Below are 26,292 nucleotides of genomic sequence, written 5' to 3'. Positions count from 1 at the left end.
GACATATTTTCACCAATAATAATTGCTATTTTAAACCTATGAGTCTCACAGACTGATATAGTACACTATTCTATACTTCTAGATGTTACAACAATAATATTCTGTATAATATTCATCAGTGGCGTTACCTGTGCCAAAGGTCCTTCTCTGTGTATTAGACGATTAGAGACATAATCAATAAGCCAGTCTCCTTGTCTCAGGTTTGAACAAACGGGATGGCCCAAGTCGTTGTTGGCACGAATATCAGCAAACACTGACATCAGTCCTGCAGAGCATAGTACTTATAATTAGGTACAGGTACATTCACACTCAGGGAATACTGCTGTTATGTTGCTGCATGTATTTATAAATACTTGATGCAATGAAATACGAGGCAACAGAATGCGGTAGAATGAATGCATGAATAAGGTACCGTACCTATATACCTATAGCTTTATAAGAAATTCAATTTTTAATTTGATATTCAGTGTTTTCATGGTGGGAGGCGGAGTACATGATCCATCAATACTGACATCACCTACCTTGCAGGCCTGCGTATTTGAGGGCCATCCATCCTGGGATGTTGTAACAGCCTCCACCATCCTCTTGTTCCTCTGAATCGCAGCGGAATAGCAGGACATTCATATCCGCCAGTGACAGCTTTGACATCAGCCTGTGTGAGGATATTGACTCATGAGGATTATCCAATATCATATTCACATGCTGCACAATGTAAGACCGTAAACACATAAGCATACTTTCATTACAGTTGGAGTCACACAGCACAGATTGTCAATAATATTTAGGTCTGGGGACTAAGATGGCCATCCCATAATGTTGTACTTGTTCCTCTGCAGGAATGCCTTAGTAGAATTGGAGCAGTGTTTAGGGTCATGGTCTTGTTGGAAGTATCCAGACCCAACTTCAACTTTGTCACTGATTCTTGAAGACCGTTGGCAACAATCTGCTGATACTGACTGGAATCCATGCCACCTTCAACTTTTTTTTTTTTTTTTTTTTTTACAGTACCTATACTGGCCACACAGCCCCACAGCATGATGGAACCACCACCAAATGTTACTGTGGGTAGCAAGTGTTTGTCTTGGAATGCTTTGTTCTTCATGCTGCTCCTCCTCCATAGCCCCTTTACCTCAAGGTGTTCCCCAAGGTTCAGTGCTTGGTCCTCTTCATCCTCTACATCCTTCCACTTGGCAATATCATCCGTCGACATGGCCTCAATTTCTACAGTTACGCCGAAGATATTCAATAATACATTTCTACCACCTCCATTAACTCCAACATCTACTCCACCCTCACCAATTGCTTAGCTGATATCAAAACTTGGATGGAACAAAATTTTCTTAAACTTAATTGTGACAAAACAGATATAATCATCATCGATCCCAAGAACATCACAACACCCACCCATAATTTCCATCTTCAATTTGACAGCGCCACCCTCACCCCATCCCCGCTCATCCGCAACCTTGGTATCCTCCTGGACCCCACCCTTTCATTTGAACCCCACATCAAACAGTCTTCCATCTTAAGAAGATAGCCCACTCCATCCATCACTTACATTCTCTGCCGCTGAATCCCTGCTCCATGCATTCATCACAACCAGAATGGACTACTGCAACAGTATTCTCTACGGTACACCTTCCAAGATCCGCAACAAACTACAATATATTCAGAACTGCCCGCCTCCTCACCTCCACCCGCTCCCGTGAACACATTATCCCTGTCCTCCAAAACATCCACTGGCTTCCCATTCCCCAGCGCATTCACTTCAAGGTTCTTCTCATAACCTACAAAGCCCTCCACGATCTGACCCCCCCATATCTCACAGACCTGCTCCATCCACACAATCCCTCATGTCCCCTTCGCTCCTCAGACTCCAACTCATTATTCCAAAATGAAGCCGGCTGGTCCAAATGTGCTTTAGAATACCTCAAGCGACTCAGTTTTTTGTGAAATGTGGGCAGACAAGGCTTCTTCTACGCATGACTCTCCTGGAATAGCTGAATAGTTGAAGGATGCACAGTGATACCATCTGCACCAAGATAATGTTGTAGGTCTTTGGACCTGGTCTGTGGGTTTACTTTGACTGTTCTCACCATCCTTGGCCTCTGCTGAGCTGAGATTTTTCTCGGCCTGCCACTCCGGGCTTTAACTCTGTCCCTGTGGTCTTCCATTTCCTCAATATGTTCCTCAGAGTGGAACCTGATAGCTGAAATCTCTGAATTAGCTTTTGTATCCTTCCCCTAGACCATGATGTTGAACAATCTTTGTTCTCAGGTCATGTGACATCATTGTTTTGAGGCTACCGTGATGCTACTCTTTATAGAAGATGCAACTTGCAACTGGCCACCTTAAATACCCTTTCCCATGATTGGCTTTACTTGTGGATGCAGGTCAAAGGTCAATGAGATTACCAAACACATTTTGTGTTCCAATAATTAGTGTTTAAATAATTATTGCACACTTTCTGTAAATCCTATAAACTTCATTTCTCTTTTCATGGGTTACATGGGTTGGAATCTCTGTGAGCTGTGATGCTGTGTGGAGTTAGCATGTTAGCTCCATTGTCGACTCCAATTGTTGTCCATAGGTATGAATGTGAGTGTGAATGGTTGTTTGTCTATATGTGCCCTGTGATTGGCTGGCCACCAGTGGGATAGGCTCCAGCATACGCGCGACCTTAGTGAGGCTAAGCGGCACAGAAAACTGATGTATGGAAGGGTACTAGCAGCCTAAAACCCTGATGGGAACACTCGTGACAACACTGGTGTTTCTACTTAGTGGAGCTGCCAGTGTGATGAACCTTGGATGAGTCCACAAGACAGGACACACAGAAAAATATTGTTTGAAAACCGCATGAAAATCAGACTGGCTCAACAAAAATATTTGTAAATAAACAAAATTCAGAAAAACAAATAGAATGTATGACAAAGTGTAAATATGTACTCACTGTGCCAAAGGCATCTTCAGGACCTCTGGTGGGTTTTCATCGGCTATGCTGCCTTTTCTGTACTTCAAGCTGAATTGGGACAAAACATGCCTGATTGCCCCAACCAATTTCTGTGCTTTTGGGTCCAAACTAACCCTGTAAGGAAAGGAGACGGTTCAGTATCTAGAGACACTGTAGGTGATAATAATATCTTACAGCAGTCAGTATTAATATCACGTTTTGGGAGTCTTATGCTAATCATGTTTTGATATGATAAATGTTACATAAGTTTGATCAAATGGAGAATTGGTAATGGTAATGGTTTTATTTCATTTGAACACGCATCAGATTACAATTGAGTGCATCCCATAATCAGTTCACAGTTCCACATGTCCAAAAGGAGTAGGAAGAAGCAAAGCTTATTAAATCCTACCCCTCCATCTGGTACTTTTACAATCAGTAACTGTTACATTTATTCACTTCCTGTCTTTCCAATAGAATAGAAGTTATGTTATTTTATAATTTTATAATTTTATAATTTTATAATTTTATAATTTTATAATTTTATAATTTTATAATTTTATAATTTTATAATTTTATAATTTTATAATTTTATAATTTTATAATTTTACAATTTTATAATTTTATAATTTTATTTCATTTTATTTCATTTTATTTCATTTTATTTCATTTTATTTCATTTTATTTCATTTTATTTCATTTTATTTCATTTTATTTCATTATTTTAGTTTATTTTATTTTATTTTATTTTATTTTAGTTGAGTTTAGTCACGTACCGAAGTATGAGGTGAAATGACCATACAATGACATAATGGGTACCATAGTAACTGTCAATATAGTAGGTTAGAGTAGGTGATAATAATATCTTACAGCAGTCAGTACAGCGTTCACATGGGATGATATTGTGTCACGGGACACACTAAATACTGTCATGAGCTGCATTATCTCCTCCCAAATGGAGAGGAATATCTGCGACAAGGTGAACTTACGTAGTGCAAATATACCTTACTTATATAATGTTAGCCGTGTGGCGTGCTAACTTCCCTTAAGTAAGACTTAATTAAGACTATTATGATGTTAAGGTGACTTCATACAGGGTTTAGCGACAGGGCGGAACAGAGAATGACAATGTTCAGTGATATGGCTGCTCAGGCAACAGTAATTATGGCAGGTTAGGACACGCAAATCAGAGAACAGCGCACGAGCGTGAACAAACAGCGTTTTGTTTTGCTGCCGTCTGTGCTCTGTCAACATGTCAGCGGTTGACACTCCCGGCGAAAGACAAATAGGGAAAATAGCAAACAGAATATTAGAAATGGAACGTTTTATCACCATTAATGAGGAGGACACTCTTGAAATGATCGAAAAAACTATAATATTTATTATTACTATAATATTTTTGCAATTATTGTGTTTACACTGTTTAGATATAATACATGTAATACACTGAACAATTTCTGGAAACAAAATGGTCTTTTGATTAAATAGTACGTAATAATAAGCTCATGATTAAATAGTATGTGATAATAAGATCATCACATGGTTTGTCTGGTATCAGGCCCAGTATCATCATCAGACAAACCATGTGATAACCTACAAGTATCCTACCTGAAGGCAATAACGCTTCCTGGTGTCAATCTCTTAAAGGTGATTTCCTGTACAAACTCTGATATGCCTTTGGACGTCACCCCAGCTTGGTCCACCACTGTGCTCTCCTGCAACTGGACATGCATGCACCAGTTACACAACACTGACAAATCTAACTAGCTGAAGTGGTACATGTTAAACACAGGAAGTCACTGCTGATGTGTGACAAGGGGAAGGACATGCTGAATTGTCTTATTCAATTTAAGTTGCACTTGAACACAACAAGACAAACGTAGTATTTACCGGTATGTGCTCTTTGATCTGTACTGTGTATTCTGGCATGCCATTGATGTACTTGTCATCCTTGGTATAACTCCCACAATGCCTTTCCACCATCCTTGCCTCCAACACCACCTCTTCAATCGTCCCTGGAGAAGAAGAGAAAGGCGGCATTAAAAGTGGACCCAACATGCCGGATGTTTCCGATGGAATTAGCCTTGAAACACCACATGTACAGATATCATTCATTTGCGCTATTATTCATTCATTCATTTTCTACCGCTTTTTCCTCACGAGGGTTGCGGGGGTGCTGGAGCCTATCCCAGCTGTCTTCAGGCGAAAGGCGGGGTACACCCTGGACTGGTGGCCAGTCAATCACAGGGCACATATAGACAAACAACCATTCACACTCACATTCATACCTATGGACAATTTGGAGTGGCCAATTAACCTAGCATGTTTTTGGAATGTGGGAGGAAACCGGAGTACCCGGAGAAAACCCACGCATAAACGGGGAGAACATGCAAACTCCACACGGAGATGGCCGAGGGTGGAATTGAACACTGGTCTCCTAGCTGTGAGGTCTGTGTGCTAACCACTCGTCCGCCGTGCAGCCCGAAATTGATATCCTTTTACATAAAATTTGATGTAATTATCGTTGTAATTGCACATTGAATTGTTTACCACAAAGAGAATTCCCCTACTTATTATAACTCTGTGTGTGCTGTGGGTGGTTGTCCTACCAGGGATGAACATTGGCGGCACGTCGGTGCTATATTGGTGGGTTTTAGGGTTCTGGAAAGCCGTCCTGCAAACTGTCACCACTGACTGATGGGTGCTGGGACAGTGACGAGTAATTGCAACAATGTCTGCATCAACCTGGTCTACATAGACCTGGAGAGGACAGAAGTCATGATAGGGAATTCAATTTCTACACAGCACACAGTAAGCATGCTCACAAAAACTTCGAGATGTTGAGCTGGTTATCGTAAAACATTTCGTTCTATTTTAACGCTGTTACTTCCAACACTGATACTGACATAGAAGAAGATACCTGTATGAAGCCCTGGGCGGCCAGTTCCTGGTGTAGTTTATTGACTGCTAGCTTCCCAGCAATGATGCCGCTCTGGGGTCCAACTTCACCGGTGGAGGCAGGGGAAGCAGAAGGGTTCCACTTGGGGTAGGAACGCTCCTCTTTCACAACAGAAATCTACACAAACATGTCATTGAGTATGAATGCAATGGTGGGGTATTTAGTTTGAAGGAGTCATACATGAATAGGGTTGGGCATCAAGCATCGAGCAAACATTTTGACTCTCTGGGAATTGTTAATTTTTTTTAAAAATTCCGATGCCTATGTTCGATGATCGACCAGCCTGCGGACCTTTAAAAGAGTGAGGAATTTCGAGTCAGGAGTTTGACTGTTTAATTCCCTTAGCCATCATTGACATTTAACTGAAGCGCTATACAAATAAAATGTATTATTATTATTATTATTATTGACAATACTATCGGAGACCAGGGTTCAATTCCACCCTCGGCCATCTCTGTGTGGAGTTTGCATGTTCTCCCCGTGCATGCGTGGGTTTTCTCCGGGTACTCCGGTTTCCTCCCACATTCCAAAAACATGCTAGGTTAATTGGCCACTCCAAATTGTCCGTAGGTATGAATGTGAGTGTGAATGGTTGTTTGTCTATATGTGCCCTGTGATTGGCTGGCGACCAGTCCAGGGTGTACCCCGCTTCTCGCCCGAAGACAGCTGGGATAGGCTCCAGCACCCCCGCGACGCTCGTGAGGAAAAAGCGGTAGAAAATGAATGAATGTTGGTCACGGTAAGGAGACAGATTGTGGGCAGCAAGAAGAAGAACCACTGCGGCAAAGTGGACACTATGGAGCATAATATTCCAGCTAAGGCAGGGGTGGGCAAACTACGGCCCGGGGGCCACATCCAGCAGATCAGGAAGACTTGGGTTGGAATCTCTCTGTGGAATTTCTCCGGGTACTCCGGTTTCCTCCCACATTCCAAAAACATGCTAGGTTAATTGGTGACTCCAAATTGTCCATAGGTATGAATGTGAGTGTGAATGGTTGTTTGTCTATATGTGCCCTGTGATTGGCTGGCCACCAGTCCAGGGTGTACCCCGCCTCTCGCCCAAAGACAGCTGGGATAGGCTCCAGCACCCTTGTGAGGAAAAGCGGTAGAAAATGAATGAATGAACAATACTATCTGCCCCAATGGCTGGACGCGACACAAAAAAATCATAATTTTTGTAATTTACACAATGCCTTTATCTCGAACCATAGCCCAACCCTACATGGAGTGAGAGTATCCAACCTGATGTGGTACTAATTCATCGTATCCTCGGGTAGAGCCGATCGCACAGCAGGCCATGGAGACAATTGCAGCACTGGGCAGACTGTCCAGTGGTGAACGCAGCTGAACAGAAAATACAGACATGCTTTATTTCTTGTGCAAATAAAGAAACAATTGTTAACACTATGAAAAACATGTATTTTATCATCAATGACATACAGTACATCTGATAAAACACGTACCTGAATGGGACACTCATTGTCGTGGGTTACATCAAGGAACATGGCGTGGGCGATGCAGGGCATCAGTGGACGGAGGCTGGGCTGAACAAAAGCTCCCACTGGTTCACCACCATAACGATACACCAATCTTCCTTCTTCATGGCTGTCACCAGCTGACATGGCCTCTACAAGATGGAGGTTGGTTCAAACACATGAGAGATATTGCAGCCTGTTCATTATCACAAAATCAACATGATTGACTTCACGTCAACATTTTTTCTCGTCATCCACAATCCTTATGTGAAACTTGAACACATATTTCTTGCACTTTTCTGTGCATTATAACGCCAGACAACGGGTTAATATGAGCTAGCTAACAATGCATGTCATCAACCTGAAGCTCTCACATAAAACTGTATATTAGCCCAGCTACAGCCATATTGTTATTGTAGCAGCTAACACGAAATACTATATTTCTGGTGGAATAACACAACGCCCCGATATAGGCGCTGTGAGTGACGTCTCAGCATCAGTCACAGTGACTCCTCAGCATTAGTCACAGTGACTCCTCAGCATCAGTCACAGTGACTCAAGCTACTCCCGAGTAACGCTAGGGAGTAGCTTGAGTCACTGTGACTCCTCAGCATCAGTCACAGTGACGTCTCAGCATCAGTCACAGTGACTCCTCAGCATCAGTCACAGTGACTCAAGCTACTCCCTACTAACGCGAACTAATAATGCTACTGTGTTGTTAGCTTTGAAAAGTTAAGGCTAGGTTATAAATCATGCCTCACACGTGTATGGTTGAGGATTGTAGCAATAAGCTAAATAGTTGGTCAATGTAAGGATTCCATATGCTACCAACAAAACAACATGCTAGACTGACGCAGTGGATACATCGGCTCTCAACTTAGACCAGAGGACATCGCTAACAAGACTCAGTAATATATTTGTTTGTTCAGAGTGTTTTTTTCCCTCCTTTTGCAGAAATAAATGCTTCCTGTAGCTTCCTATAAGGGTCGTTCTAATGGCCATTCCAGAACGTTGTTGTTCCAACGGGAACGCACCATTGCTCTATCCACAGATGCAATACATAAAGAGGACCGATTATGCTCATTTTTCGACCCTTTTGTATTGAGTTGTGGTCTCCTATAGAGCAGCTACACACAATAACCTGCACAGAAAACATGTTAGATCTTCCAGAATCTGCACCTATTCCAGATGTATTTCCTTTGATTTGTGCTTCCTGACAAAACGCTCTGTTTTAATTTATTAATTTATTATTGTTTTCTAACTATGAACCATATAAGGAAGTCCGCCCCTCTGTGACATCACAAAGGAACGGTTTTACCAGTTTTCCGTTTTTTCCGATATTTTTAATTTTTAATTTGGCGGACTCAAAGACTTTTATTCCGATGCTGACTTCAAAACCGTTGTGGTGTTACATGCAAAGTCGTAAAATGAACAATATAAAAAAAGGTAGCGTTGCTGGAGCATTTGACAAAACCTAACATTGCCAACAAAAGCATGCAACTTAAGGAAGCAGGAGAAAATTCAATGCACTCGGAGTACCAACTACAAAAGCTACACCAAATTTGTAACGCATTTAGTACTTCTTGCTAAATACATCAAGGAACTGGGCAAATATTGAAGATGACATCATGTTGTTGTTTTTTTTAACAAGAAAAATATATTAATATATTGCATAAATTGATATACGTACAAGCAATATATAGTTTATTATTGTTTGTCACATGCTAAGCTTATCAATTCCTGCATGTGTGAATAAATAACACCAATAACTAACATAGCATACTGTACCTCGTATCAGTGATGTAATCCCTAGTTTGGTAACGAAGACGTTATCCAGTTCCTCACTGCCAGTGAAGAGTTCAGCCGCCACGTACAGGTTAGGGCGCACAGCTCTAGCCACGTCCAGCATGAACTGGTCAGCCACCACCACACAGAAACACACGCCAACCGAGCCAGGCAGGGAATGTGGAGACGGAGGGTGAGTAAATAAAAGGCATGCGGTTAGGAGTGACAGGAAAGAGAAAGATGAGAAAACGTTGAAAGGCATCCGGCAGGTTCGTGGGGGAAGCAACACAAAATGCAGCACGATGCAGAAAGAAGAAAAGAAAGATCACATTAGTTTGAACAAGACACTTGTACCTCGTATCAGGCTGCTAATTCCCAGCCGATTCACAAAGACATTGTCAATCAGCTCGCTGCCTGTAAACAGCTCAGCGATCAAATACAAATTGGGTCTGACCACTCTGGCTGCATCCAGCATGGCCTGGACAAGACATACACCATGACACACAGGGAGACAGAAGAGGCACTTGGAAACGTCTTTTCCATGACAACAATGGGCTCTGCTAAAATAAATAAATGACCTACATTGTCACGACAAAATGCCTACAAGTGTAAGGGCCCTACAGAGATCCCATATAACATATATATATACATATATATACATATATGACTTGATATGAAAGTTTAATGTTAGTGCGGCCCGCGCAAGTTTGATATGGATGCTGTATGGTACCATGTACCCAGAAAAAATTATTACGTTTGATTAATGTTCATGTTAAAGGTTAAATAACTGTTAATAGTTATCCTCCCTATCCGTGTGGAAGTGGTAAGTTTTTGGCTATCTAAGTTTAAAGGAAATAACTTGAAGGCTACCGTTTAGGTCGCTAGCTCTCTAGTTTGCGAATTAGCATGTGTCTCAAGACCCTGCAGTTGCGCAATATGTTGTAAATAAAAAAAGTATAAATGTGACTATAGTCGTGTTTTGTCATGTCTACAGGGCTCTAATAATGCTTTGTTCATTTTAATCTGAAAAAAATAATTTGTCTACCCACCAACTATATGTGGTTTCTTAAGTTTTTATTATTTGCCGTTTTATTATTATTATTATATTTATTTATTACTGATTGATTGTTTTTCTTTATTCTTGATTTGTTTATTTATTTTTCATCTTATTTTGTGTAGAAAAATAAAAATTAAGATATTTGAGAACAGTGGAATGTTTTATCAGAGCTTTTATTGTAGAAAATCGGAACCAAAGCACTGAAAAAGTTTGTATATTTTTAATAATTTTTAGTAATTTTTTTAATAAATGTGTTTTTTTTTGGAAAACCTGATACGGCCCAGCCTTGTCCAGACCCCAGCTCCAGTGGCCCCCAGGTAAATTGAGTTTGAGACCCCTGCCATATAAAGGACTGCTAAATTGTATGAGCAAAGTACAAAATGTCACTTCCTGTTTGTGGCAGGTGATCTACTATGATGGCACAATTATTAATAGGTGCAAAAGTGGTGAGGAGAATTTGGAGGAGCAGAGTGGTCGGGAAAAAAATCCGGAGTATAGGTGGTACTTTAGGCACACAAATAGAATGATACAGAGCATACTGGACGCTGTTTGTTCCAGAATACTTTCAAACTCTTACTTATGTATCTGTCTGTACGTAATGTGCAATTACAATTACGGTGGTATGAAAATTTTGGCCACCCCAGATAATTTTAAAGATTTTTTGGGGGGGATTTCCAAAACGGTTTGTTTTAATTTATTCCACTCATGGCCCGCCTCTGAGCACGCCCACTCTGCTGTGAATGGTCACACTCCCAAGCACTACCAAATGACATACTTCCGGAATACTTCCAAACTCCACTTTCTAATTTTGTGGGTATAGGAGTCGATAATAAATGAATAAAGTTTTTGCAGAGCTAATTGAAAACCCTGAACCCCTGAAGTCACTTCCTGCCCATCAACAACAGGAACACATTTACAGCAAGACACAAAAGCACAAGTCCTATTGATGTCTTCAATGTCTTATTATCATGTTATTATATTGGCTAATCGGAGTGTAAAGGTGAACATAGGGGTGTTATTTCATGTCTAGAGGGCTCTAATAATGTCAACAATCATATTTACTTTAAAGATATTCCATTCATAAATAAGGAATTTTACTAATCATGGTCAAACCTGCAATAAATGAGGGATGACAGTACAGATGTCCACAGGAAGGACTAATGCGACATAAAATGTCTTTCGTTATTGAAGGATGAATGCCATATTTTTGTGGATGAAAGTTGACCGTAAATTCCGGTGTATGAGTCGCTTTGAACTTTGAACTTTGAACCCTGCGGCAAATGAATGGCCTTGTGCTAATCCTGCAACATCTCCTTACTTTACAGCCACCAGCACTACTAATTGTTGCGATACCGTGCTGCAGTGAGGAAACGGTAGCTCTTCCTTTGGCACGAGCCCATCACAAGCTATAAGGGAACTCACGACAAGCTTGTCAACCATCGGAAATCGCAGCAGGTCATGACTCAATATAACAGTCTGACCCCATGTCATCTTAGAAAGAATGCTAAAATCATCACACAGCAACTTAACACCCAAAAGGTTCAATGATTCCTTCAGCTGCATCTGTCCACCAGAGGGAGCTCTGGCTCTTGCCCGCTCTCTCCCTCAGCTCATGATGGGCTCATGTCAAATAAAGAGTCAGGTGGTCCTCGGGGACTCGTGCACGCCACAACCGACCATCTTATGATGTGGACGCTTACATATCATTATCCGCTACGTGGTGGTAGATACAAACAAAAGAATTCATACCAATAAACTTGAATCAAGCTGTGAAAGTGTCACTTTGGTGGCAGTAATGGAACAATATTTTCATCTATTTCCACACCCAGAGATATCTTACCTCTGCTACATGCAGCGGTGTCGAGTGGCAGTTATCCAGCCTGACTCCATGAAAATATTTGGCCGTTATCTCCGTGTATTTCTTCATGTGGGCCCACAGGAAGGGGCAATCCTCAGGTCCCTTGCCATAGCGAAGTTTGACACTGTCACCCCAGCATATTAGCTCCCGGCGAATGTAGACATTGGATCCTGCAGTTGGCACACACACAATTACAGTCACTTCATGCACACAACAACTTGAAACAGCAAAAATCCATCCATCCATCCATATATCTATCCATATATCCATCCATATATCCATCCATCCATATATCCATCCATATATCCATCCATATATCCATATATCTATCCATATATCCATATATCCATCCATATATCCATCCATCCATCCTTCCATCCATACATCCATGAACCTCTCTGTTCTGTGGTCCCAAAGCATAAAGGCGGATGACAGGGGTGTCCAAATTGCGGCCAGGGGGCCATTTGTGGCCAGTGGCTGTTTTTTTATTGCCTCACAGCACATTCTAAAAAAAGTGGAAAATTGTGGCCACCCCTAGCGTATGGGGTTGACATAGCAGGTTTCTACCTGGGGAAAGCATGACAATGTTGTATGCATTGATTCAGTATCCGTACTCACACGTCAGTCACCCTTTCCTCCCCTGCTATGAAAATAACACATTTCAGCAGACATATTAACATTTACTCTGGTTTACCCGGCTCAGCAAAGTTCCGCAGTGGATCATCACCCATCACCCAACCATTGTGAGCGAGGAAATGACACGTCTTGTTTGGTTCGTCCAGCAGCTGCATTTCCTGTTCCAGAGTCATGTCCTGGTAAGGGAATGTGAAATACCTGCAAAAGATACGAGGGAGGTGGGGTCTATTTTATACATCTGGGGACTACCACTGCGAGGCAAGAATAGAATAGATTTTACCTGGTAACAAGAGGGTTCTTCTTGCTGACAGGGCCTAGTTTGGGTCCATGGTCAGCAAGACGCTCATACGTCACATTTCCCACGATGCAGTTGGCTGCCTGCAAGACAGGGAGGCAATAATAGGGCGATAAGGGCGTTTGAAATTACAACATCTTCCTTTCATGGATCGAGATTAGGATATCCAATAATATCGGCCAAACGATAGTGGCAGAAAACTCGACTTCCATATATACGTACAAGTGATGATGTGCGCCACACGTAACAAGCTAGCTAACTCAGTTCCCGTATTTTCAGGTGCACTTTAAAATGATGGCGCGCCGTTCATCCGGTGCGCCTTTTGTGTTTGTGATTGTGGGACCATTTCCCGCTGACACAGGGGCGTAATACGTACTATGTAATACGAAAAACAACCATCTCTCCACTAAGTGAAGCAAATGAATTGTTAGCTTGCTATCATTCCAGGAGCATGAACAATAAAGTTGATGCATGGATGAGTGTATTGTGAAATAGCAGAATAAAGTTCAACTGAACTCGCTACCTTTTTTGTAGTCCGTATGTTTTAGTATTCCCCCTATGTTGCGGAAAAAATCCGGTAGGGCTGCCCGCAATCCGGAATTATTTCCAAATTTGGTCTTTGGATTGTAAATACAGTGCAACCTTGGTTAGTGTCATTCATCTATTCCTGAAAGTCAAACTCTAACCGAAACATACTCTAACCCAGGGGTGGGCAAACTTTTTGACTCGCAGGCCGTATTGATTTAACAAAATTGACGGAGGCGGGGGGCAGACTCTATATTTTACACAATTTTACAGTCCACCTGGAATTATTATTGTATCTGGAAAAGTGTCAGGCAATCTGCTAAATGTGCACTTTGAGATCATTTATTTGATGTAATGTGCGTTATAAATTTACAATAATAATAAATATATAATATTAATAATAAATACATAATATTAATTATTATTATTATTATTATTAAAAAATAAGAATAATAATAAAAAATAAAAAAATGAAAAATAAAAAAATAAAAAATAAAAAATAAAAAATAAAAAATAAAAAATAAAAAATAAAAAATAAAAAATAAAAAATAAAAAATAAAAAATAAAAAATAAAAAATTAAAAATAAAAAATAAAAAATTAAAAATTAAAAATTAAAAATTAAAAATTAAAAATTAAAAATTAAAAATTAAAAATTAAAAATTAAAAATTAAAAATTAAAAATTAAAAATTAAAAATTAAAAATTAAAAATTAAAAATTAAAAATTAAAAATTAAAAATACAAATACAAATAATTATTAATGTTCTATCATGTCATAATAATAACAATTATCATTATATTATTATTAATATAATAATAATAATAATAATTATATTATATTATTATTAATTCTAATAATAATAATACAATCATGATAATAATAATAATTATTATTATTCATGCCCTGTCATGTCATAATAATAATATTATTATTAATTATTATCATTATCATTATCTACTTGTGTCCCTGTTTTCAGGAGCACTTTGTAAACAACTGACCAAATAACTAAATTGCAGCTAATCAAGTCATGATGCCATGGTTGTATGTTGAGTTTAAATGAAATACTTTGGAAAGAACGTGTGGGCCATATTTAAACACTTGGCGGGCCGGATGTGGCCCCCGGGCCGTAGTTTGCCCACCACTGCTCTAGATCAAATCAGGTTTTCCTATAAGAAATGATTAATAACGAATAACAAATAACGAGATGCCGATCTAAATTTTCGACACTATCCGAAAAACCCAGCAACCAGGGCAACTGCTAACCAAGGTAAGCTGTATTGTGCTGATTTTGGATACGTAGGACACAGAAGACAAAACAATCAGATAGTCAAGTCTGCTTTGTTCCTCTGAATTCAACAGACCCATATTGATTGTAAATGTAAATAGTGTACATTGTTAGAATGCTGCAATGTGATTGAATGGGATAAATGAATGGGATTCTTCCTCTACCTGCTCATGATGCTGATGCACAATGTGGTCCTGTTCCTCGTTTAACTGCTTCAACTTCTGTTGCAGCAAACCGCAGCACTCCTCGATGTCCTGAGGGGAGGAGCTGCAGGAAGAGATGCGACACATCAAGAATACATGTCTTTGTAGTGCACATGCAGTTCTATGGAACTGCTCTAGGAAAGGTTTAAACCCCGGGATAGTTCTTTGGTGACCCACATTGGTACAATATCTGCTTCTGTGCGTCGTACCTGTTAGGTACGAATGTCTCGAGGGCTGAGTCCATGTCGACCGTGTTGCCGTAACGTCGGTAAGCGATGTCTTGGATGATTTTAAGACCTTTTTTGCCCCCGGTCTTAAGATGATCTGCTTCCACACCTTGAAATGAACAACATCTTCTATCATCTCATCATCATTTGTCTCGTCCAGTCACCACACGCCATGTCACACTTCAAATTTCATGCCTTTAAAAATATATGAATGAAGAAATCGTGCTGTTCCGTGGTTGAATACGCTCTATTATAAGTAAAATTTGCATTCATTCATTCATTTTCTACTGCTTTTTCCTCACAAGGGTTGCGGGGGGTGCTGGAGCCTATCCCAGCTGTCTTGGGGCGAGAGGCGGGGTACACCCTGGTCTGGTCGCCAGCCAATCACAGGGCACATATAGACAAACGTAAAATTTGCATATTCAAGCAAATCATATCTTTGGCAATAATCACATTTTCAATGGAGGTTTATGTCATTTTTGCTAAAATTGAGCATTTTCTGCAATAAAAATTGCTACACTTGAGTTCAATCCCACCCTCGGCTATCTCTGTGTGGAGTTTGCATGTTCTCCCCGTGCATGCGTGGGTTTTCTCCGGGTACTCCGGTTTCCTCCCACATTCCAAAAACATGCTAGGTTAATTGGCCACTCCAAATTGTCCATAGGTATGAATGTGAGTGTGAATGGTTGTTTGTTTATATGTGTGCTGTGATTGGCTGGCCACCAGTCCAGAGTGTACCCCGCCTCTCGCCCCAAGACAGCTGGGATAGGCTCCAGCACCCCCCATGACCCTCGTGAGGATAAGCGGTAGAAAATGAATGAATGAATGAAAAATTGCTATATAAAGTCAAATACAAATAGAAGGCATTCGGAAGATGCATTCAAAGATGGTGTCGTTGTGATGGTATGTAGTACTCTACACTGGTCACTAGGTGTCAGTAATGATAATAATGCTAATGCTAACATGTGTGAGTCGATACTATTTCATATTTCTGTCTTATTTTAGAAGCTAGTAAACAAGTTTTCTATGATCTTACTATGAAAATATTCCATTTATAAATAAGAAAACCTACTTGGCGAAAAGGCAGGTCTGGAAGGAATGAACTGCTATAAAGTGTAGTAAAACCACTAATAGTGACACCATCATTACTTTTTGTTTTTTTTTGCCAAAAAACGATGTTTTCTCATCTTTTTCAAGACCAAATCCAAACAATCAAGCCAAACGATTGAGATGATGTCATTATGTAACAACTGCTTCATAGCCTGTTTAGCTTAGCTTAGCTCCTCCATGACTCCTGCAGGGATAGATTCTATCTGTGTATGTGTACTGACCATTTTGTAAGAGAGTTCTGAACCGGCCCACAGCACTGTCCACGTTGACCTGGTAGAACTCCCATAGTTTGATTTGAGGGTACACATCATTCCACAACACGCTCCGGATGGCCTGATTGCACATGAACACATATACGGTATTGGGTATTGGATTGACATGGCTTAAAAACACTTCCAAAACACAAACATCACAATGCTTCCGTACATCCAGATGACTTTCATTGGTGATGTCAGCAGAAAGGCCTCGGTCCTTGTACCGTCCCTCCGCGATTCTGGTGGTTAAATGCCAAATAGCTCGGTCTAAGACCCAGGCTGGGCGTAGATGAGGAGAGTTGACCAGATTGTAACCACATTCCGGATGCTCTCTGATCCACATGCTGTTTGCAGCTGGAAACAGAAAAACACATTTAGCCCCAAATTATAGCAACTCACATAACTAATATACACACAAGTATTCACAGCACGTCACTTTTTCCATATTTTGTTATGTTGCTAAATAATTTGCCTCAAAATCCTCAAACTGATTTCACCTATAGTCATATTAAACATCCTCCACCATTTTTACCCCCGCATTGACGACCATAGCACCCGGCGGGGCAAAGTAGTGTTGGCCATTTGCGTAATGAAATGGCCTAATGGCCTTTCTTCACATGCACGTTACAGCTTCCTGTCCCCAAACCACAGCTGTACCAGTCTTAGGCCCGCTGTTGGGACATCCTCTACATCCTGCTTCTGATGGCTCTAATATCAAGTCTTAGTTTAGTGGTACAATGGAACCTTGGTTAGCATCATCAATCCCTTCCAGAAGGTCCAACTGTAACTGAAATGTACTCTAACCCAGGGGTCTCAAACTCAATTTACCTGGGGGCCACTGGAGCTAGGGTCTGGGCAAGGCTGGGCCACATCAGGTTTTAAAAAAAAAAACGTATTTATTAAAAACAGAAAAATATACAAACTTTTTCAGTGCTTTGGTTCCGATTTTCTACAATAAAAGCTCTGATAAAACATTCCACTGTTCTCAAATATCTTACTTTTTATTTTTCTGCACAAAATAAGATGAAAAATAAATAAACAAATAACAACAATAAAGAAAATCAATCAATCAATCAGTAATAAATAAATATAATAATAATAAAACGGCAAATAATAAAAACTTAAGAAACCACATATAGTTGGTGGGTAGACAAATTATTTTTTTCAGATTAAAATGAACAAAGCATTATTAGAGCCCTGTAGACATGACAAAACACGACTATAGTCACATTTATACTCTTTTTATTTACAACATATTGCGCAACTGCGTCTTGAGACACATGCTAACTCGCAAACTAGAGAGCTAGCGACCTAAACGGTAGCCTTCAATTTATTTCCTTTAAACCTAAATAGCCAAAAACTTACCACTTCCACACGGATAGGGAGGATAGCTATTAACAGTTATTTAACCTTTAACATGAACATTAAATCAAACGTAATCATTTTTTCTGGGTACATGATACCATACAGCATCCATATCAAACTTGCACGGGCCGCACTAACATTAAACTTTCATATCAAGGCGGGGGCCTCAAACTAGTGGCCCGCTGGCCGCGTGTTTGAGACCCTAAAAACAAGGCTAAACGCGGGGCTAAGCACACAACACAAATAACAACATTAACATGTGTTAGCAAAAAATGCTGAGAAAATAGAGGATCGAACCAGCAACCTTCAGGTTGGAGGACGACCATTTATTTATAGCACTGTGTAAGAGGAAGGTAGACGAAGACACTTGGATGCATACCAATTCTAGTGGATGTAAAAGCCTGACAGGTGAACGTGAAAGGACTGTTACAGGTATGCTTTGTATGGAAAGAAAAGCCACCCAGTAGTTTACGTCACCCACCTGTATGGTTGTACACCACGTCGGTAATACACAGCATATTCCATTCCGTCTTCAGCTTTTCCACGAGCGCCCCCACATCTGCCCAGCTGTAGTTTTGACCTTCTGGGCTGAACTCAGGGCTGAAGGTCAGCTGGTCAGCCAGCGAATAGCATGACCTGGACTCGCCGAGGGTCTGCAAAGGCGTGAAATGGATCATGTTGTACCCTGGGAGAAGAAAGAGCACATGCATTTATCATGGAGGTCAGAACAAAGCTTGTTTGTGTTTTTAATCATCTTTGGGAATTTTCTTCTCTTAGTGTTTTGACTTTATTCCCAAAAAAATATCAATATATCGCCCAGCCCTAACTGTTAAGTCATTCACTATCACTATAACTACCTCAAAGACATATTTATACTTTTTTTTTTTAACTGGATCGTTCTCTCCCGAACACATATTTATACATCTTTTATGTTTTTTTTGTGCGAGAGGCACAAGAAGGTGATGATGTAACTCCACAATAGAAGACAGCACATTTGGTGCAGTTTTAAGCCAAAAAAATGGTCACAAGTTAATATTCAGGTGTAATAATATTATAATATCAGGTATAATAATAATAATATTCAAGGTATAAATTCAGAAGGACTGACATAACCTAATAACACAATATTCTGTGTGCCAAATCATCTTTTGAAATATGGTTGGGAGTTCAAATTTTGACTCTACTCCTGTAAAGTTTTTTTTTTGTTCAATTTCTGCTGTTATTAATTTTTCATATTTTCCAACCATTGCAAATTTCTTCTTGTATATTTTCTTTTGGTAATATTATGACTTTATTCCCATTATATGTTGACTTTATTCTGTAGCATGTTTTTCCTCAACCTACTTTTGGTGAAATTACTACTGCATTTGTTTGTTTCGAATATATTTAGATTTAAATATTTCATCTTCATGTAACTAAAATGATCATATTTATACACAATATTATTACATTATTGTAATTTTTTTAATTAAAAAAATATTTTAAAAAATATTATATTATTAAAAACTAATAATAATAATTTTTAACCTTTTGAGTATCTTTTTCAGCAACCGACTTTTGGTAAAATTACTACTGGATTTGTTTGTTTCTAATATATTTAGATTTAAATATTTCATCTATATGTAACTAAAGTGATCATATTTATACATAATATTAATATATTATTGTAATTTTTTTAATTAAAAAATTATTTTAAAAAAAATTACATTATTAAAAACTAATAATAATAATTTTTAACCTTTTGAGTATCTTTTTCCGCAACCGACTTTTGGTAAAATTACTACTGTATTGGTTTGTTTCAAATATATTTAGATTTAAATATTTCATCTTTATTAAACTAAAATGATCATATTTCCACATATTATTACATTATTGTAATTTTTTTAAATTAAAAAAATATTAAAAAAATATTATATTATTCAAAAAGAATAATAATAATCATTTTTAACCTTTTAAGTATGTGCCGCCCTTTGGACCCCCCCTGGTTTACACTGCTACAGCATGTCATATATGTATCGTTGCTTTCTAAAGTGCTCCGTAAAAAAAGTTGGTTGACTCGGATAACAAGGGTAATGATTCATCCGATCCCACCCATGTGGGTTCATGGTATCATGCAAACAACATCTGTCAATAACGTCCTGCATGACCCCCGCCACCCCAGACTTACATGTAAGTCCACAGTTCACACTTCAACCTGCTTCCAAAGGCAATACGCAGTACATGCAGTAAACATACACCACAAAAACACCCCTGACTTCAAGTCGTTTTCAATTTGTGGAAGCGTAAAATGAGGGGTGCGTCCTATATAACACACACCTGACTCCTTTGCCACTCTGATGATGTCTGGCCAGCCATCCATGTGACCCAAACATTTGGATAAGTACGTCTGAATGGTGATGCAATCTAATGGGAGGGCGTGGTCGTCTGCTCCCACATGAAGGACAGGGTTGATCACAATGTAACCTCCTCCTGACTTCTCTATGTCACTGTCAGGGAAAAAAAAAAACATACATACTGTAAATACAATGTATACATACATACAAAATAATAACGCTTATATTTAGGGCTGTCAAAAATAACAAAAATAAAAATAAGGCCTGTGATTAATCTGAAAATCATATAAATAAAATCATCAAATAATAGCGCAGGGCTGCACGGCGGTCCAGTGGTTAGCACACAGACCTCACAGCTAGGAGACCAGGGTTCAATTCCACCCTCGGCCGTCTCTGTGTGGAGTTTGCATGTTCTCCCCGTGCATGTGTGGGTTTTCTCCGGGTACTCCGGTTTCCTCCCACATTCCAAAAACATGCTAGGTTAATTGGCCACTCCAAATTGTCCATAGGTATGAATGTGAGTGTGAATGGTTGTTTGTCTATATGTGCCCTGTGATTGGCTGGCCACCAGTCCAGTGTGTACCCTGCCTCTCACCCGGAGTCAGCTGGGATAGCCTCCAGCATGCCCGCGACCCTCGTGAGGATAAGCGGTAAAAAAATGAATGAATGAAAAATTGCTATATAAAGTAAAATACAAATAGAAGGCATTCGGAAGATGCATTCAAAGATGGTGTCGTTGTGATGGTATGTAGTACTCTACACTGGTCACTAGGTGTCAGTAATGGTAATAATGCTAATATGTGTGAGTCTATACTATTTCACATTTCCGTCTTATTTTAGAAGCTAGCAAACAATTTTCTATGATCTTACTATGAAAATATTCCATTTATAAATAAGAAACTCTACTTGGCGGAAAGGCAGGTCTGGAAGGAATGAACTGCTATAAAGTGTAGTAAAACCACCAATAGTAACACCATCATTACTTTTCGTTTTTTTTTGCCAAAAAATGATGTTTACAATGTTAACTCCTGTTGAATTCACTTTGACAATGAAAATGTTCACAAAAATGTTCACATTTTGGATCAGACGGCCTTTTAACTGTATTTCAGACCCCTCAGGACTTTTGGGGGATTGTTGTAGCCTAGACAGTCTGATTTTGCAGAGGCATTTACACAAATTTGGAATAGCACTGCATCATCTTCAGAATTCATGACTTTGTTTCATCACAGGATTTCTGCATTGACAGTAATGCCAAAGCTATTTTTCATCGCTCTGATTTTGCAGGACATTTCCCCCGCCCGACAATGACGATGGGGTTTTGAAGAAAGGCATCTTACCAACATGCCACACAAAAAGTGAATTTCTTACCCGAATCCAAAGTAGTACTGATAAGAACCTGCCACTTTGACATCCAAAGAGCAAAACTTATCAGAATCATCCTCCCGGCCTGTTGGGAAGTTCCAGGACAAAACACGGAAAGTGTTTCGTTCAAACCCCTTTCCTTCAAGCGGGTAGTTGGTTTTCACCGTAACCCTCCGTCCCTGAAGACTTGCACCCAGACGGAACTGGAGTTCAAAACCTGAGGAGGCAAAACCATATCAGCTGATAAGGTTTCAGTTCTTTGCTGCCTGGAATGCCATCTTTATGGCCGACAATTGCTCCGACAACTAGGCCATGATAAGTGAATTTTAGTTTGATTTTTTTAGTTAGAGCAAAGGAAACCTGTATACGAACTTCTAAATAGACTTTTTACATTAGAGCCTTCTAGACATGAAATAACACCCCTATAGTGACGCCAACTACCCAGTATAGGAAACATTCATTCATTCATTTTCTACCGCTTATCCTCACAAGGGTCGCGGGGGTTGAGGGGGTGCTGGAGCCTATCCCAGCTGGCTTCAGGCGAGAGGTGGGGTCCACCCTGGACTGGTGGCCAGCCAATCACAGGGCACATATAGACAAACAACCATTCACACTCACATTCATACCTATGGACAATTTGGAGTGGCCAATTAACCTAGCATGTTTTTGGAATGTGGGAGGAAACCGGAGTACCCGGAGAAAACCCACGCATGCACGGGGAGAACATGCAAACTCCACATGGAGATGGCCAAGGGTGGAATTGAACTCGGGTCTCCTAGCTGTGAGATCTCCGCGCGAACCACAGGACATGTCCCAACCATCTCAGTCTGGCCTCTCCGACTTTACCTCCAAGGCCTCTAACACGCAATGTCCCTCTGATGTACTCGTTCCTGATCCTATCCATCCTGGTCACTCCCAATGTGAACCTCAGCATCCTCATCTCTGCTACCTCCAGTTCTGTTTCCAGTCTTTTCCTCAGTGGCACTGTCTCTAGACCAAACAACACTGCTGGTCTCACCACAGTTTGGTTTACCTTTCCTTTCATTTTAGCTGAAACTCTTCTATCACACATCACGTCTGACACTTTCCTCCACCCGTTCCATCCTGCCTGCATACGCTTCTTCACCTCCTTTTCACAATATCAGTACTTCAAATTCTCCACCTTCTGTATCTCTTCTCCCTGTAACCTCACTCTTCCACTTGGGTCCCTCTCATTCACACACATATACTCCGTCTTGCTGGGGCTAATCTTCATTCCTCTCCTTTCCAGGGCAAACCTCCACTCTTCTAGCATCTCCTCCACCTGTTCCTCACTCTCACTACAAATCCCAATGTCATCTGCAAAAAATCATAGTCCATGGAGATTCTTGTCTAACCTCATCTGTCAGCCTGTCCATCACCATAGCAAACAGGAAGGGGCTCAGACCTGATCCCTGATGCAGGCCCACCTCCACCTTCAACTCTTCTGTCACACCTACAGCACATCTTACCACTGTCTTACAGTCCTCAAATGTGTCCTGCACTACTTGAACATCTCTGGAGTGACTGCTTTCATGGTTTGTGTTATTGTTCATGGTTGTTTCCTAATATGCCAAATGTATACAATCTAACTTAAATGGCTCCAAATGTTAAGTGGAAAGCTGCACCAATTCAAGACGGCTTATTTCATAGATGTAAAAAAATAAATCTCAAAGCAGAAACATGATTCACCTTGATCAAGTCTGAACAGGGTCCTCTCTAAATTATCGTTGTCATTGAGTATCAGGACTCGGATCTGCTTCAAGTCTTGAGGCAACATCTTGAAATCTTGGACGGTGCTGAATCTTCCTCACCTGAAAAGAGGACATGTTGCTTATTCATCAAAAGTCATGATGCCTCCCCCATACGTTCTTCCCATTTAACCAAGATTAACATGATGATGGTTTTTTTCTAGCCTCTGACACCAGGATGCCAAGCCTGAGGATGGTCTTGACGACAGGCTGGTGGAACTTATATGACTTATACGGTTTATTACTTTTCTTTGAAAGGGACATTGAGACACCATGTTGGTCAACATTGGCTCAGCATTGAAGGGATATTATGATATTAGACATGATTATCTTTATAGAACATATGTCAAAATGACACGGTATAAACTTTGCTGACCACATTGACAAGAGACGACAGCGAGAGGCATTCACGGACGCTCCAAACCTCACCTCTTTCTTAATGCGTGAATGTGTGGTCTAAATAAACGCCATTAGTAGTGAAACCCACCACTGTATTTTTACTGCTACAGCAGGGGTCTCAAACTCAATTTACCTGGGGGCCACTGGAGCTAGGGTCTGGGCAAGGCTGGGCCGTATCAGGTTTTCAAAAAAAAAAAAAAACAACGCATTTATTAAAAACAGAAAAAACTTTTTCAGTGCTTTGGTTCCGATTTTCTACAATAAAAGCTCTGATAAAACATTCCACTGTTCTCAAATATCTTAATTTTTATTTTTCTACACAAAATAAGATCAAGAATAAAGAAAATCAATCAATCAGTAATAAATAAATATAATAATAAAACGGCAAATAATAAAAACGTAAGAAACCACATAGTTGGTGGGTAGACAAATTATTATTTTCAGATTAAAATTAACAAAGCATTATTAGAGCCCTGTAGACATGACAAAACACGACTATAGTCACATTTATACTTTTTTATTTACAACATATTGCGCAACTGCAGGGTCTTGAGACACATGCTAACTCGCAAACTAGAGAGCGAGCAACCTAAACGGTAGCCTTCAAGTTATTTCCTTTAAACTTAAATAGCCAAAAACTTACCACTTCCACACGGATAGAGAGGATAACTATTAACAGTTATTTAACCTTTAACATGAACATTAATCAAACGTATTCATTTTTTCTGGGTACATGATACCATACAGCATCCATATCAAACTTGCGCGGGCCGCACTAACATTAAAATTTCATATCAAGGCGGGGGCCTCAAACTAGTGTCCTGCGGGCCACATTTGGCCCGTGGGCCGTGTGTTTGAGACCCCTAAGCTACAGGATGTTGCTGAACAGGAAGCTGTGGGACTTTATTTTGTACTCCCGTGAAAGCTAAAATACATGACAGCTTGAAAAGGAGAGACCGGCAGAAGGTAAAATACGTCCGTTTTCGGTGAAAAAGAGCTATGTCATCATCATCATCAAGGCCGCCGGTGCTTGGAGTCGTTGACGTTGCTAATCCACCGACACATGCCTAATGTAAACACACAATTGTATTTGTTCAATTTTATAACTTGTATTTCAGGAATTGTGTAAATATTGATCTGCAGTAGACATTTAAATTAGTAGCACTTTTAGTAGTACTTTTAGTTGAAGTTGTCAAACCAGTAGCGGTGTACATAATGTGTGTTACAGTCACAACTTTAATAGGACTGCTAAATTGACTACCCTCTCTGGGTACGCCCACTCCGCTTTGATTGGCCACAGCCCATATAAGGAAATCCGGCTCGCATTGACGTCAGTAGAACTCAGTGTTGGAAAAAAACTAGCTTGCAGAGCCATTCAAAACCTCCTTCAGGGCTCACTTGGCATCATTCAACATGACAATACAACATTCTATCCTCATATAAATGATAATGTTGACGCCTCTGTAGAAGAAATGACAACTAAAGCTTTCAGTCACTGGACACTGAAAGCTCCTTCCTACCACAAGGTCAGGAATCTTGCCGATAATGTCACCGTGTATTTATAACACTACCGCTGTTAGTTTATTGGCATGCATAGTCTTCGTCAACCCTTAACCGCGACCACACTTACACAGCATATATAATATACACACTAATCTATAAACAATTTGTAGCACACAACTAGAAATGTGGGATAGCATCGAGCTAGCGTCATTGCCGTAGTGGCTAACAGACGGAACACCGGACTCCGTGCAAAACAGTCGGCATTACACTTTGACTTCTCGTTTGGCGAACCATTATGCGGGAAAGCAACTGGCACTAAACTTGACTTCAATCTGCGGTATTCGGTCAACTGTTCGGCACAAATATATTTACTGTCAAGTGTGTACCTTTTCCAAAACAAGCGGAATTCCCAGCGGACTTCAAATGCCACTACCTTCCAAACACGAGTGACGCAGTTCTAGCGACCTTCCACTTTGTCGACTAAAAGTATTCACCCAGCAGTGACGTGTAGACAGCGCTGACATACTGGCATGGGAATACCTGAATTGTGTGTATTCTCCGTCCTGGTTAGAAGTATTTGCTATGCAACCACTGAGCTGCACTGTGGCATCCGCGAGGAGGCGTGGCACGCACAGTAAGCAGTACCGTAATAACACAAACGAAGGGCAACACAATCCCTACCAACTTAAGTGAGCGGGCCGAATCAATATCAATTCTAAAAGTAGCATCTAAAAAATAAATTAGAGATAATTTAAAAAATGTCTCGGATAAATACTTGTGGGATTAGAACATTTTCCGCTTCCTTCTGTCTTCATCTTTTTACATTGTTGATAGTTCTATTCTAGTTCTACTGTTTCAGTAGGATGGCAAACAAAGATGTACGCTTGAACTTGGTGGGAACATGGTATTTTATTTATAAATACCATGTTCCCTCGCCTTTCT

General features: G+C 40.1%; 1 protein-coding gene across 3 annotated transcripts in view; it reads right to left on the bottom strand.

Annotated features, from left to right (window-relative positions):
- The window catches only part of agla (amylo-alpha-1, 6-glucosidase, 4-alpha-glucanotransferase a), a 43,402-nt gene extending 17,412 nt beyond the window's left edge, over window positions 1-25,990 (bottom strand). For 2 of the 3 annotated variants that reach the window (XM_058061625.1, XM_058061628.1), the window contains exons 1-22: window positions 25,891-25,990; window positions 23,390-23,511; window positions 21,686-21,896; window positions 20,301-20,470; window positions 18,466-18,669; window positions 16,792-16,973; window positions 16,587-16,698; window positions 15,238-15,364; window positions 14,990-15,092; window positions 13,001-13,098; window positions 12,779-12,918; window positions 12,067-12,254; window positions 9,173-9,296; window positions 7,373-7,536; window positions 7,152-7,253; window positions 5,871-6,026; window positions 5,560-5,710; window positions 4,841-4,965; window positions 4,559-4,671; window positions 2,951-3,085; window positions 522-652; window positions 129-265 (exon numbers count right to left, since the gene is read on the bottom strand). In XM_058061625.1, coding sequence (XP_057917608.1) covers window positions 129-265; window positions 522-652; window positions 2,951-3,085; window positions 4,559-4,671; window positions 4,841-4,965; window positions 5,560-5,710; window positions 5,871-6,026; window positions 7,152-7,253; window positions 7,373-7,536; window positions 9,173-9,296; window positions 12,067-12,254; window positions 12,779-12,918; window positions 13,001-13,098; window positions 14,990-15,092; window positions 15,238-15,364; window positions 16,587-16,698; window positions 16,792-16,973; window positions 18,466-18,669; window positions 20,301-20,470; window positions 21,686-21,896; window positions 23,390-23,477 — 2,961 coding nt within the window. In that variant the 5' untranslated portion in view covers window positions 23,478-23,511; window positions 25,891-25,990. Of the gene's footprint in view, window positions 1-128; window positions 266-521; window positions 653-2,950; window positions 3,086-4,558; window positions 4,672-4,840; window positions 4,966-5,559; window positions 5,711-5,870; window positions 6,027-7,151; window positions 7,254-7,372; window positions 7,537-9,172; window positions 9,297-12,066; window positions 12,255-12,778; window positions 12,919-13,000; window positions 13,099-14,989; window positions 15,093-15,237; window positions 15,365-16,586; window positions 16,699-16,791; window positions 16,974-18,465; window positions 18,670-20,300; window positions 20,471-21,685; window positions 21,897-23,389; window positions 23,512-25,736 lie in introns of all 3 variants that reach the window. The other variant, XM_058061627.1, reaches the window with a different exon arrangement.
- Window positions 25,991-26,292: the final 302 nt, after the last annotated feature.

Source organism: Doryrhamphus excisus, chromosome 22 (genome assembly GCF_030265055.1).
Source record: "Doryrhamphus excisus isolate RoL2022-K1 chromosome 22, RoL_Dexc_1.0, whole genome shotgun sequence".
Lineage (NCBI taxonomy): Eukaryota > Metazoa > Chordata > Actinopteri > Syngnathiformes > Syngnathidae > Doryrhamphus > Doryrhamphus excisus.
Note: the sequence above shows the minus strand (reverse complement) of the source record. Positions and strands in the feature narration are given on the sequence as shown.